The sequence below is a fragment of the Triticum aestivum genome, chromosome 7B, assembly GCF_018294505.1.
Source record: "Triticum aestivum cultivar Chinese Spring chromosome 7B, IWGSC CS RefSeq v2.1, whole genome shotgun sequence".
In the NCBI taxonomy this organism is placed as follows: domain Eukaryota; kingdom Viridiplantae; phylum Streptophyta; class Magnoliopsida; order Poales; family Poaceae; genus Triticum; species Triticum aestivum.
In genome coordinates, this window is record NC_057813.1 from 91608964 (window position 1) to 91624665 (window position 15702).

General features: G+C 46.5%; 1 protein-coding gene across 1 annotated transcript; it reads left to right on the forward strand.

Moving 5' to 3' along the window:
- The first annotated feature begins 2277 nt into the window (after positions 1–2277).
- LOC123158409 (uncharacterized) lies at positions 2278–3370 on the forward strand. The gene has a single exon (XM_044576409.1). The coding sequence runs from the start codon at positions 2418–2420 to the stop codon at positions 3111–3113; it is 696 nt and encodes a 231-aa protein (XP_044432344.1). The 5' UTR covers positions 2278–2417; the 3' UTR covers positions 3114–3370.
- The last annotated feature ends 12332 nt before the right edge of the window (positions 3371–15702 follow it).

Below are 15702 nucleotides of genomic sequence, written 5' to 3' on the forward strand. Positions count from 1 at the left end.
CATGCATCATGCACGCTCCAGCCTGGCATGCATCCCCCAGTTCTTTTTCTCGAGTATCCTATAGCTTGCCTCTAGGTGAACGCCCTTTAGATAAGCTACCCCATGTGCAAACGTGAAAAAAGTTTGAGAATTTGAATGTTTTTTAAAGGAATATCAATTCAAAAAAAATATTTACGAATTTGAAGAATATTCATGATACAAGAAATGTTCATGAAATTTGAAAAAAAATTTGACAACTTAAAGTGGTCATGTGTTCAAAAAAAATCAAGAATAGAAAAGATATTCATGATTTGGAAAAAAAATTAGCTTCTCCAAAATGTCCATGAATCAAAAATACCAATTTGAAAAATGTTCATGAATTTTAAGAAAGTGCATTGGGGCAAAAAAAAGGGTCGACAAGCTAGTTGCATGTCAATGATGGACTTGCAACTGGGACGAACAAAAAGGATGAGACCCCAGTTGCAAGTCGTTGTTTGACGTGCAACTGCGGCAAAAAAGATCAAGGGCCGAATTGCATGTCAATGGTGGACCTGCAACTAAGACAAAAAAGGGTTAGCCTAGTTGCGAGTCGATGGTGAATTTGCAACTGGGATAAAAAAAAGAGTCAAGCGGAGTTGCGAGTACATGTTGGACTTGCAACTGGGTCAAAGAAAGGATGGCATGTTTATTAGTTAATAGGTGGACTTGTAACTCGGAAAACAAAAGTTGGTCCCCAATTATAAGTCGATGATGGACTTGCAATTGGGACTAAAAAAATTGAGTTCCACTGGGACAAAAAAATTTGGGCCTCAGTTGCGAGTCGAGGATGGACTTGCAACTGGGACAAAAAATATTTGGGCCCTAATTGCGAGTCGAGGTGGACTTGCAACTCAGACAAAAAACTTTCAATACCCAGTTGCTTGTCAAGGGTGGGATTGCAACTGGGACAAAAGAAGGTCCAGCCTTAGTTGCGACTCGAGGGTGTACTTGCAACTGGGACAAAAAAGATTGGGCTCCAGGGACGATTCGAGGGTGGACTTGTAACCGAGACAAAACAAAATGTCGATGCCGAGTTGCGAATCGAGGGTGGGATTGCAATAAGACAAAAAGTTGTTGAGGCCCAGTTGTGAGTCGAAGGTGAGGTTGCAACAGGGAGAAAATTTTTTGGCCCCCAGTTGCGAGTCGAGGGTGGACTTGCAACTGGAACAAAAAAAATGTCGAGGCCCAGTTGCAAATCGAGGGTGGGGTTGCCACTGGGACAAAAAAAACTCAAGACACAGTTAAAAATTGTGGGTGGACTTGCAATTGGGACCAAAAAAAGACAACCTCTGTTTGGTGATAGACAATCAACTAACACATAAGAAAAAAAGCATGAATTTAAAAGAAATGAAAAAATGGAGAAAAAAAGAAAAATAAAAAAGGATGAATTTATTTTTTTATGTATTTGAAACAAATAAAAGAACAAAAGAAGAAAAAGGAAAAAGGAAAAATAAACAAAATAAAGAAAATAAAAAAATCCCTTGCGGCCGGAGCCCATGCTAAGGCAATACGCGAGGCTGTGAAAAAAGGGCCTAAACGCCACGACCTGGCCTCTCGCACGAGCGATGCGTATAGAAACACACACAAAAAAAAAGAATACATATCTTGATGTATAAATCATGTGGTTATAAAGTTAGATGTGAGATAATTATTTTACATCTAGATGTGAAATAGCAAATCTGTCTTCAAAATGCAAGATTCGTTTAATGGGAAGTCCGTTATACCAATCGTTTGCACCATTGTGTTTCTCATGGCAATATATTGAAAAATCATATCACAAGTCCATACGTTTCAATTAAACTTTTTTCGCGTCATATTTTCCTTGACAAATTTTATATACTAGGATGGTGAGCATCTTCCATGAGCTGAGCACATACTTGCGCATGAACCGCTTCGTCTTGACACACCACCGCCGGTCACAGGTCCGGCACCTTTGATTGCTTCACTGACCAGCTCATGCCGTCCAGGTCTAGCATTCGATTCTAGGTAAACTAGTTTCTTCTTTCTCTTTTTTGCTTTCACATTCGATTCTAAGCTGCATGAGAAGTGTTCGACGATATGCATAACTCAAAAATAAGTTTTACTCTCCTAAATTTTGGAGATCGGCTAGAAATGACCAAAATTTAGAGAGGTAAAACTACTCCACCAAGATTTACTCGGCAGTTACTCCTTTATTTTTTAGAAATCAGCTAGAGATGTTCTTATACATGTGCACGTATAATTAGATCGCTCGCCGAAAGCAAGTTATCTATAAATAGATAGCGGAACTGGATCTCATTCACGAAGACGTACGCAGTGGTAGCTAGCTAATTGATGCATGCTAAGTGTGCATCTCTAACGACTGTAGCTTAGCCAGTAGTAGTTGCCACTTGTACGCGCACATCCAGAGTTCCAGACCGATGCAAATGGCAGCCACCCAGCAGAGCAAGACGGCGACCAGGAGGTTCGGATGGCTGTACGTGGCGCGGTGGGCGGTGGCATCTGTGGTGACCGTGCTGGCCGTGGCGGTGATCGTTCGGGCCGTGGTGGTGATGCTCCGCCCGGAGAAGCTCCAGCTGAAGCTCGCCGGCGGCCGCGTGGCAGTCGACTGGATCCCGTCGATGCCTCCGCCGGGCAACGTCGTGGCGCTGAACTTCGTCCTCAGGGCCAACAACCCCAGCGGGCGCGCCTCCGTCGAGTACACCAACGTCACCGTCCGGCTCACGGACGTCACGAGCGCGTCGTCGTCGTCGCCGACGAAGATCGCCGAGTTCGACCTGTCGCAGTCCATCCCCGTGTCGCAGCGGACGGCGCACGAGGCGGTCGTGAGGGTGACGATGACGCCGGGCGAGGACGTGCCGATGCGGTACGTGCGGGCGCTCTTCGAGGGGCGCAGCGTCGACGGCGTGGAGATGATGCTGAGCGGGGTCTTCGCCAGCCACGTAACGACGATGGCGAACGGGGAGGTCACGACCAAGGACCTCGCCACGTACTACTGCTGGCCGGTGACCATCGCCGTCGGTGTCTCGTCGTCGTCCTCGTCACCGGACTACACCAGCGTCGTCGTCACCGACGCGCCGTGCCTGGACAAGTCGGAGGCCCCGGCCATCGTGTGAACTGAGGCCAGCTCCGATGGTAGCTAGCTAGGAGCCTAGGACCTAGGTGATGCCATCCATTGCCTCCCGCATGGATCAACCAAGCTACATGCCTACCGATCCATCTAGCTATCTGCAATCTACTGTATTTACTAAATTAGTTTGTGGTAGAATCGATTGATAAGGCAAGGATGGCGATTGATAGTCGATCCATGGTTGCTGCTTGTATGCCCTGTCACTGTCAGCGTGAGTTTAATTTGAGATAGCACGTACTACTTCTTTCAAATTAATTGTGCATGTGTCACGACTGACGACGACACGACGAGCGGCAGCAGCGCGACCTACCGAGTCTTTCGCCGTGGCAGGTTTAACATTTACTACACGCGACGCTACCTTTCGTTGGTACGTATGGCTGGGCTAGGGCTATCTAGGTAGAGTACGTGTAGTAATACTACCGTCCTAGAAGCAGGACATGTCCTTTAAGAAAATTAATGAAAGTTGCAGGTCAGGTCGGAGCCAAGATGCATGCACTGGCAGCCGGCACAGGTGGTGGACGAGCAGTAACTACGTGCTGGAGCAGGCATGTGTTCGGTGCAGGGATGTTGGCACGAGAGCAACAGCATTGAAGTGGTTAAAGACGATAGAGAGGAAGCTCAACTCAGGCACTTGATCGACCTGCTTCTCGCCAAGTGGATCAATCATACAGTATTCGCATTGTAATTACTCAATGCATACGCTTTGTAAAACAAAAAACAAAAAAAAAAACTCAGTCGATACACTTAGGGCGTGTTTGCTAGCTGTTTTCATCCTATCATAGTTGTTCCCCTTTGAGACATGCTTAGTCCAGACATGCTGGGTGTGTTTGGTAGGGTGCATGGAGGGTGCATGAGGGCAAAAGTTCCCAATCCAACCCACTTTTACTTGTTTGGTAGGGTGCATGAGCTCACATGGGCTATGCTCATGTGATGCATAAAAGGGCCCTCAGCTATGCTCATCTCATGCACCCCAGACAGGGTGCATGGAGGCAGCCATGCTGGCCCTGACACTCGTCCCCACCCACTAGACCCAGACCACGTCCAGATATGTTTATATTTTTAAAAAATGTTCAGAATTTCAAAGTTTGTTTAAATTTTTGAAAAAGTTTAGAATTTCAAAAAAAATAACTTTTTGAAAAAGTTTAGGATTTCAAAATTGTTTAAATTTTCAAAAAACTTTAGTAAATTTTGTTTGAATTTTCAATAAATGTTCAGAATTTCAACTTTTATAAAAATCAACAATGTTCGGAATTTCAAAATAAAATCAAAAAATGTTTGAATTTTTAAAAAAATCAGAATTTCAAATTTTATTTAAATTTTTATAAAATATACAAATTTCAAATTTTTCTTTAAATTTTCAAAAAAGCTCGGAATTTCAAATATGTTCAAATTTCAAAAAGTTTAGAATTTCAAATTTTATTATAATTTTCCAAAAAATATTTAGAATTTCAAAAAAACAAAATATGTTTAAATTTGTGTTCATATTTTTCGAATTTTGTTCATCATTCAAAAAAATATTCGAAATTGGAAATTGTTCTGCATGTCTAAACACATGCATGCTGCCAAACAAAGTCTCAGCTCAGCATGTCTCGACGCATACATCGCTGCCAAACAACAGCAACTGCATAGACTCATCATGTCTACACTCAGCATGTATGAGAGGAGAACAACTAGGCTAGGTCCATGCATGCTACCAAACACACCCGCTGAGTACATACAATTGCAGCTGTTTGGTAGTAATGTATGTACTGACGCATACTGAGCTGAGACTGTGTTTGGTAGCCTGCCTCAGACAAGACATGGTGTGATGAGACTGTGTTTGGTAGCATGTATGAGATAGGCTGCATGAACGAATATTTTGCCTTATGTTCGATGAGATAATCTAAACAATCCAAGCAATAAAACATTACCATACCAACATAATCTGAATGATAATAATATGAAGAAAAATATCAACAATTAACATAAGACATAATAACCATGATTTGTAGAGGTTAATCACTAGGTTCATATTACATTAGACATAATAACCATAATTTGTAGTAGTGCATCAGTAGATTCATATTACATAACCTCATTCAAAATACACCTTATAATAGTCATTACAAAAGGGATAGTATCAACAAGCACCAACTAACATGAACTCAAAGAAGATCAGGATTGGCTTTCAAGATACGTTTGAACGATGCTTGACGGACTTCATCATTCATACTCACAAAGTTAAGGCCTTTTGCCTTATGTTCTGTGAGATAATCTAAAACAGCCAAGCGGTCATTTTGATCAAACACAGTAAGGTCCATGACAACCTTGTACAAGTCAGGGTGTGTTTCAGCATGGCAAGTGTTGTTGATAGCACTTGCAATCTCAGCATAGCATCAGTCATGTTGCTACACTGGATTGAGCCCTCCTCGGTCAAACCTAATACCCTCTTTCTATTCTTATTTGAAGTAGGTGAAGGGTCCTGAGTAGCACTACCAATAGGAATTACAGAGTTAGACCCATGAAGATGTTGCAATACCTCATCAGTTGTTCCTTGCCCCTCCATGACATTGGGTTTATCTTTGTCTTCCACAACAATAGGCGTTCCCAGTGGCACATCGGTGGCCATTGCATAATTCCCGATGGCTTGCTTATTAGCAAAGCAATTTTCCATATAGTTGTAGTTCTCAAGTGGGGAATTGAGAAATTCAGCATCTGTTGGATGATCCTACAACACCATTTTTTGAACAAAATTAATTAACAGAGATGTCATTTCAGCAATGAAGTATCATCATATGACCAAAAGTAACTCATTCCAAAATCAGATCAACAAAAGTAATTGACTACAACATGATTTCAGCTATAAAATCTATTCATTTCCGCAAAACTAACTCCTTTCAGCACTGTTTCAGCAATAAGACAACTCCTTTTAGCAAGTAAAAAGGGTTGATACATGTGCATGCATACCTGTGTGTGGCCCAAATAGTGTTGTTCTTCTAGAACTACCATCTTTTTGTCATCATCCCAAAGTGCCCCACTTAAACCCTTCAAATAAACAATCCTTGTCCACCTATTCCACCACTTGCGAACATGATTGTGCATTGGAGTAATAGACACGTCATAACCAACGAAAAAAGCAGATATACACTTTGCAGCTTTCAATTTTTCAGCCTCTTTGAATCCTTTGTCAGTCTTGGCACCTCTTATCGCCACCTCCAAAAAAAATTCAACATCAATGCGAACATAGGAGGAGTCCAATTCATGACCTTGGGGACCTTCTTGGGAAGAGCACCAACATTTGGAACCTCCAGCACCTCATCATCCATCTACAACATAAACATTCCAGAAGTTAATAACACATGTCAGCACATAAATAGCATATTTGAACACCTAAAAATGAATTCCAACACATAAAAACACATTTCGGCACATAAAAACATATTCCAGCACACAAAAAGACATTTCAGCGCCTAATTAAAAATGATATTCCAGCACCTATAAATGAATTCCAGCACCTAAAAAGGATATTTCAGCAGCTCAAAATTCCAACACATTGCTTTCTGTATGACCCAGCTGTTGAATGACTTAGGCCAACTCAAACGTCGTGTATCACAATGAACACATCAAATATCCATGGACACGACCGTCCCATTTAAAACAGACTTTTCAAAAAAGGACAAAGCGCAATATTTATTAAATTTGATATTTTCAACCAAAAGAATGGAAATTAACAAAGTTCAATTACACCGTACAAAATTTAACCTAAACCTAAACTAAACTAAGTGAGGTACCGGACGATGACCTCGTAGGCATGGCCTCCGAGGCCTTCGGCACCTCCACCATAGTCGTCGTCCTTCCAATGGCCAGCGGCCTTAAGGTGTCGCGGTAGACTTGATTGGTTGTTATTGCGCGTTTGCGGCACATCTGCTTGCCTACTTCTGCCTGGCGACAAGGGTCGGACACAGAATCTGGCCCGTGTTGCCCACCCTTGCCCTTGCGAGCAAGGTGGCGGGCCATGTGCTTAGATTTAGCCAACCCCGGTTTGTAGAGCTGGCCGTTAATCCGACGTCAGCGGCGGCGGACGTCTACGTGGTGCTCCTGGACCGATCCTTGATCCATGCCAAGACGAGGTCAAGGTCGATGCGAACCCAATCCGGCGCCACGTGCAACATTGCAAACACCGCTCGATGCGTCGCGCCTCCTCGGCTTGCTGCCGCCATGTTGGCCGCCACCATGGTGCGCGAGGATGTGCCATCTCTACCACGACCGAGGTAGTGAAGGAGGGAGCCACGCGTGTTGGCGATTACCGGGGAGGGCGCATCTGCCTCCTTCACGGTGACTGGGCCCACTGGCCACTGGACTGCTGACGGGGCAGGGTGTTGGGTAACACGGTAATTTCAAAAAGATCCCTACGATCACGCAAGATCTATCTAGGTATGTATAGCAACGAGAGGGGAGAGTGTGTCCATGTACCCTCGTAGACCGAAAGTGGAAGCGTTTAGTTAACGCGGCTGATGTAGTCGAACGTCATTGCGATCCAACCGATCCAAGCACCGAACGTACGGCACCTCCGCGTTCAGGACACGTTCAGCTCGATGACGTCCCTCGTACTCTTGATCTAGTTGAGGCTGAGGGAGAGTTTCGTCAGCACGATGGCGTGGTGATGGTGATGATGAAGTTACCAGTGTAGGGCTTCGTCTAAGCACTACGACGATATGACCGAGGTGTGTAACTGTGGAGGGGGGCACCGCACACGGCTAAAAGATCAACTTGTGTGTTCTAGGGTGCCCCTGCCCCCATATAAAAAGGAGCAAGGGGAGGCTGGCCGACCCTCCTAGGCACGCCCCCAAGAGGGAAATCCTACTAGGACTCCAAGTCCTAGTAGGTTTCCACCAAGAGGGAGAGGGGGGGAAGGAAGGAGAGGGAGAGGGAGAAGGAAAGGGGGGCGCCACCCCCTCCTAGTCCAATTTGGACCCAAGGGGGAGGGGGCACGCGACCTGCCCTGGCCGCCCCTCTCTCTCTCCGCTAAGGCCCATCGAGGCCCATTAGTTCCCCGGGGGTTCCGATAACCCTCCGGCACTCCCATTTTATCTGAAACTTCTCCGGAACACTTTCGGTGTCCGAATATAGCTGTCCAATATATCAATATGTATGTCTTGACCATTTCGAGACTCCTCGTCATGTCCGTGATCTCATCCGGGACTCCGAACAAACTTCGGTCATCAAAATACATAACTCATAATACTAATCATCATCGAACGTTAAGCGTGCGGACCCTACGGGTTCGAGAACTATGTAGACATGACCGAGACACATCTCCGGTCAATAACCAATAATGGAACCTGGATGCTCATATTGGCTCCTACATATTCTATGAAGATCTTTATTGGTCAAACCACATAACAACATACGTTGTTCCCTTTGTCATCGGTATGATACTTGCCCGAGATTCGATCATCGGTATCATCATACCTAGTTCAATCTCGTTACCAGCAAGTCTCTTTACTCGTTCTGTAATGCTTCATCCCACAACTAACTCATTATTCACATTGCTTGCAAGGCTTACAGTGATGTGCATTATCGAGAGGGCCCGAATATACCTCTCCGAAACACGGAGTGACAAATCCTAATCTCGATCTATGCCAACCCAACAAACACCTTCGGAGACACCTGTAGAGCATCTTTATAATCAGCCATTTACGTTGTGACGTTTGATAGCACACAAAGTGTTCCTCGGTATTCGGGAGTTGCATAATCTCATAGTCTGAGGAACATGTATAAGTTATGAAGAAAACAGTAGCAATGAAACTGTAACAATCAGAATGCTAAGCTAACGAATGGGTCATGTCCATCACATCATTCTCCTAATGACATGATCCCGTTCAAATGACAATAGATGTCTATGGTTAGGAAACATAACCATCTTTGATTAATGAGCTAGTCAAGTAGAGGCATACTAGGGACAATATGTTTTGTGTATGTATTCACACATGTACTAAGTTTCCGGTTAATACAATTCTAGCATGAATAATAAACATTTATCATGAAATAAGGAAATAAATAATAACTTTATTATTGCCTCTAGGGCATATTTCCTTCAGTTTCCCACTTGCACTAGAGTCAATAATATAGTTCACATCGCCATGTGATTTAACACCAATAGTTCACATGTGTATGTGATTAACATCCATAGTTCACATCGCCATGTGACCAACACCCAAAGGGTTTACAAGAGTCAATAATCTAGTTGACATCACTATGTTATTTACACCCAAAGAGTACTAAGGTGTGATCATGTTTTGCTCATGAGAGAAGTTTAGTCAACGGGTCTGTCACATTCAGAGTCGTATGTATTTTGCAAATATTCTATGTCTACAATGCTCTGCATGGAGCTACTCCAGCTAATTGCTCCCACTTTGAATATGTATATAGATTAATACTTAGGGTCATCTGGATCGGTGTAAAAGCTTGCATCGATGTAACTCTTTACGACGAACACTTTATCACCCCCATAACCGAGAAACATTTCCTTAGTTCTCACTAAGGATAATTTTGAACGTTGTACAGTGATCTACTCCTAGATCACTATTGTACTCCTTTGCCAAACTCATGGCAAGGTACACAATAGGTCTGGTACATAGCATAGCATACTTTATAGAACTATGGCTGAGGCATAGGGAATGACTTCCATTATCTTTCTATTTTCCGCTATGGTCGTGTTTTGAGTCTTACTCAACTTTACACCTTGTTATACAAACAAGAACTCCTTCTTTGACTGATCCATTTTGAAATCTTTCAAAAACTTGTCAAGGCATGTATTCATTGAAAGAACTTATCAAGCGTCATGATCTGTCTCTATAGATCTTGATGCCCAATATATAAGCAGCTTCACTGAGGTCTCCTTTCAAACTCTCCTTTATGCTTTCCAGAAAATTCTACACTATTTTCGATCAACAATATGTCAATCACATACACTTTATCAGAAAGGCTGTAGTGCTCCCACTCACTTTTTTGTAAATACAGGCTTCACCCCAAGTCTGTATAAAACTATATGCTTTGATCAACTTATCAAAGCATATATTCCAACTCCGAGATGCTTGCACCAGTTCATAGATGGATCGCTAGAGCTTTCACACCTTGTTAGTACCTTTAGGATCGACAAAACCTTCTGGTTGCATCATATACAACTCTTCTTTAAGAAATACCCATTTAAGGAATTAATTTTTGACATCCATTTGCCAGATTTTCATAAAATATGGCAACTGCTAACATGATTCAGACGGATTTAAGCATTGCTATGGTTGAGAAAATCTCATTGTAGTTAACACCTTGAACTTTGTTGAAAACCTTTTTGCGACAAGTCGAGCTTTGTAGATAGTAACACTACTATCAGTGTCCGTCTTCCTCTTGAAGATCTATTTATTTTCTATGGCTTGCCGATCATCGGGCAAGTCCACCAAAGTCCACACTTTGTTCTCATACATGGATCCCATCTCAGATTTCATGGCCTCAAGCCATTTCGCGGAATCTGGGCTCATCATCGCTTCCTCATAGTTCATAGGTTCATCATGGTCTAGTAACATGACTTCTAGAACAGGATTACCGTACCACTCCGCTGTGTATCTTACTCTAGAAGACCTACGAGGTTTGGTAGTAACTTAATCTGAAGTTTCATGATCATCATTATTAGCTTCCTCACTTATTGGTGTAGGAATCACTGGAACTGATTTCTGTGATGAACTAGTTTCCAATAAGGGAGAAGGTACAATTACCTCATCAAGTTCTACTTTCCTCCCACTCACTTCTTTTGAGAGAAACTCCTTCTCTAGAAAGGATCCATTCTTAGCAACAAAGATTTTGCCTTCGGATCTGTGATAGAAGGTGTACCTGTCGTGGTTCTAAGCCTGACAGTAGAGTGGGGGGTAGGTATGGAGAGGCAAGGTCCTAGCTATGGAGAGGTTGTAGACGCAAGGGATGTACGAGTTCAGGCCCTTCTCGGAAGAAGTAATAGCCCTACGTCTCGGAGCCCGGAGGCGGTCGAGTGGATTATGAGTATATGAGTTACAAGGTGCCGAACCCTTCTGCCTGTGGAGGGGGGTGGCTTATATAGAGTGCGCCAGGACCCCAGCCAGCCCACGTAGGAGAGGGTTTAAGGTGAGTTAAGTCTGGGGCGTTACTGATAACGCCCCACATAAAGTGTCTTTACTATCATAAAGCCTACTTAATTACAGGCCGTTGCAGTGCAGAGTGCCTCTTGACCTCCTGGTGGTCGAGTGAGTCTTCGTGGTCGAGTCCTTCAGTCAGTCGAGTGAGTCCTTCGTTGGTCGACTGGAAGGCGACCTCTTCTAAGGGTGTCCTTGGGTAAGGTACTTAGATCAGGTCCATGACCCTACCCTAGGTACATGACCCCATCATTAGCCCCCGAATGGATTGAGGCTTCGAGTGAGGAAGGAGTTGATGTCATTTCCGATTAACCTTTGCACACTGGTCGTGCGTTGTTCTGGGCCAAAGAATTTCTTCGTCGATAGTGAGCAACTTGTCTTCGGTCGACTCGATCCATTCTCTTCTTTCGTCGAGTGATTTTTCGGGCTTCGACGATCTCCGAGCGACGGATCGCGGGAAACCCCACGTCTGACAGACCGATCTGCCGTTCGCGGATTCCGCGGGATGCGAAATTTGGGGACGCGCGCGAAGCGGAGCGGACCGCGGCGTTCGGATGGGACGGGGCATAGACGCCTCGATCTCCGCGCCGCTTTCTTCGCCACGTATCCCGTCTGCACAACTGTTCCTGATATGATTAGATCGACCGGGCCCACCTGTCATCCACTCGGAAGGGACCTTATAAATGCGCCCGGCGAGGATTTCTGTACTGTGCCTCAGCATTCTCTCTCTCTCTCTGCTCCCTTCGTCCCCGCCCAGCGCGCTCGCTCTCGCCCCCGCACAACTTCCCCACGCGCATCTCGCCGGCAACCATGGCCAAGGAGAAGACGGCGGCGCTGGAACGTGCGAAGAAGGCGTCGGCGTCGGAGAAGGCAAAGGGGAGATCCACCAGCCGCGGCGGGTCCTCGTCCAGATCCCGCCTGCCGAAGGGCTGGGTCCAAGGAGACTGGATCCAGTCGACCATCACAGAGAATGACCTCCTCGACATGGCCAACGAGGGCTTGATCCCTCATGGAGCTGCGAGGCTTCCGGGGAAGGAGTGGCAGCCCCAGCCAGAAGAGGGTGAGTGTGTGCTCTTGGCCACCCATGTTGATCGTGGATTTTCCTTGCCGCCGAGTGTTTTCTTCCGTGGCTTCTTGAATTTCTTCGGAGCGCAGCTCCACCACTTTACCCCAAACTCTATTGCCTATCTTGCCGCGTTCGTGTCCATGTGTGAGGGTTTCCTGGGCTGTCGACCGCACTGGGGTTTGTTCAAGCATATATTCACGTGTCGCTCTCAGACCGTGAAGAAGGCGAGCCCAGGTGATGAGAAACCCGAGTCGTCCAAATGTGTGGGGGTCTGGGGATCCAGGTGAGGAATAAGAGCACCTTCCCGCCCATGACCTTTCCCGAGTCCGTCAGAGGCTGGCAGTCGACTTGGTTCTACTGCCAGGTCCAGTCGACGCCAGGGCAGTCGAGTGGACTCCCTCCGTTTACCATGGACCGAGTGAACAAGCCCTCCCCTCTGAAGTTGATTCCGGAGGAGAAAGCTGACGTGAAGATGTTGATGGAGCGCGTGGTGCAGTTGGTTCGGGAGGGAGTGACGGGCATGGACCTCCTGGAGGTCTTCCTTAGGCGTCGCATCCAGCCCCTTCAGTTCCGGAGCCACTGCATGTGGTTGTACTGTGGGACTGAAGACGAGACTCGAGTCCATCCAGAAGCAGTCGACGATGTCACTCTGGAAAGATGGATGGTAGCCGTTACCGGAAACAAGGACAACCCACGCGGAGCCAGAAGGATTCCTCCACTCGACCACAACAGCGATCCAAACAAGGTACACTTGCTCTGCTCTCCACTGCGTTCTTGTCGCATTCATTTCTGTTTACTCTGCCGACTGGTCGACTGATCCTTGTCTTGATATCTGCTAGGCCTCACCGAGCTGTACTCGATGCCCAATGGGGCACAAGCTCCGACTGAGGAGGGTGAGGCGAGTGGGGGCGAGAGCCAGGAAGAGGAGGAATGGGACTCGGACGTTGCAGAGGATGATGACGACGATGATGATGATGACGGTGATGAAGATGACGTTGAAGACGAGGAAGAAGAGGAGGAGGAGGTCGTACCACCGCGCTCAGAAAGGCGGTCGAAGCTTGTCCACGACCCTTCGACTGAACGTGGTAAGGGGGTTGCGACCGCTGCTCAGTCGACCAAGCGCCCTCGGACCACCTCTCCGGTGCCGACTGAAAAGGCGCCGAAGCAGCCCAGGGCGGCCTCGTCGAAGCCGATCAAGCTCCTGCCGAAGATGAAGGTGTCCATCCCCACCATATCAGGGTAATCGTGCTGCTTAATCTTCTTATTTTGTGTGAACTTTGTCTCTGGTCGACGCTGAAGTTAGTCGACTGATCCTTTGGAGTTGCAGTGCTGCTACTTCTGAAACCTCAGCCCGGGCTGATGACCACGAGATGGAGGACGCAGCAACTTCGAAACCAGGTACTGTATTCTTAACGCCGTTCTTAGTCGACTGACTCGCGATCTCTGATCCTGATGTCGACTGACTCGCGATCTCTGATCCTGATTCTTCTCGTAGCTCCACCCAATACTGTTATCAATCTCCCTGATGATGATGAGGATGAAGAACCACTGAAGCGCAGGAGGAGTAGGAAAGCGTCCGCCAGTAAGGTGCCTCAGGATGTGACGGCGCCTGAGATTCTGATTGCGGAGGAAGAGAACACCACTCGACACACGGTGTCCTTCGCAGATCCATTGACGAGTGCTCAGCAGCCCTCCCTCTTCACGACGCACCACGTCCCAGAGGACCAAGCTGGCGCGGCGAAGGAAGCGATACGCCAGGCGGGAATCATGATGGAGCAGTTGAAGACCATCCGGGATGCGAGCCAGGCAGCTTATGACGCCAGTTCTGCCCTCCAAAGCAATGTTCAGGTCAGTCGACCACTGTTTGTTCTGTTGGATATGCTACCAAAAACTTTTCCTTTCCGGAATTTATAGTAGTCACCCACTGGGTGTGTCGATTAAACTCCGTGTTAGCGGGGGCACGCTGAGTGCACCCGCTGGGTGTAGTCCCCAAGGCTAAGGTCGACTGCTGGCAGTCGGCCTTAGGCTTTATGATGTCAATCTTTCTGTCAGTCGACTATGTCGACTGGATTTCACAAACCGGTGGGGGCACGCTGAGTGCACCCACTGGGTGTAGTCCCCGAGACTGTGGTCGACTGCTTGCAGTTGATCACAGTCTTAAAGAATACATCTCGTTTTTTTTTGAGGTCGACTGGTCGACTTTGTCTTCAACAGAATTAGTGGGGGCACGCTGAGTGCACCCACTGGGTGTAGTCCCCGAGACTACGGTCGAATGCTTGTATTCGGCTGTAGTCTTAGAAACGTGTGTTTTTTCCTTTTTCACTCGGAAGTGAATTATATTTGACATTTAGTCGATTGGTTCTTCGCAGAACTCTTGTGATCTTGTGGCTCGCTACTCTGAGCTGGAAAACAAGCACACTCAACTCGAGCTGAGCTTGAAGCTGGTTCAGGAGAAGCTGACGAAGGCAAAGGAGGAGACCGAAGGTATGTTTGGTGAGACCTGACGACTGCTTTTCCCCTTGCTTGTTTCAAAATCTGATCTTGCTGTAACTTGCAGGTAAGGTAAGGGAGGCCCAACAGAAGAAAGACCTCGAACTAGCTGAGAAGATCAAGCTTGCTGACGAGAAGTTAGCTTCAGTCACCAAGCTTGAACAAGACAATACCAATCTGAAAGCTGCTCTTGGGATCGCCAACAAGGAGGTCAGTCGACTGAAAACTGATAAAGCTGCCCTGACCGACCAAGTCAGCAAATTGACTGGGAAGAAAACTGATCTGGAGGCCTTCCTGAGTGGTCTTGCCAAGAAGCTGTTTCTTATGCTTGAAGGTAAACCTCTATGCTTGGCAAACATTTCCAATTGTGGTTTTTCCATTCGACCATCCCCTTGACTTAGTGATCATCCTTGCAGAATTTTGTCAAAACTTTGAAGAAGAAACTAGCCGGCTGGAGCCAAACCTCGACCCCGTCAATTCTCCGGTGAACGACGAAGTTGCCATGGATGTTTTCCGACTGGAGTCTCGTGTTGCAGCTGTCGTGGACTATCTCGCAAGGCTGAAGGCCGCCACATCTCGCATCGACTCGACGCTCTGGCCTGAGGAGACACTTCAGAATGACCTTGAGTCGCTGATGGCCCGCTTGAACACGATCCCTGGTCGAGTGCAGGAATGGAAGAAGTCCTCGGCTCGGTGTGGTGCAGATGTTGCTCTGTGTCTGGCCCGAGTCCACTGTAAAGATGCGCGAGAAGAGAAGCTGGCGGCTCTTCGGGTGGCCAACACCAAGAAACACGACTTCAGGTCCTTTATGGAAACTTTCCTTGCAGCTGCCACTCGGATCGCCGACGGAATTGACCTTGATGAATTCGTTGCACCTT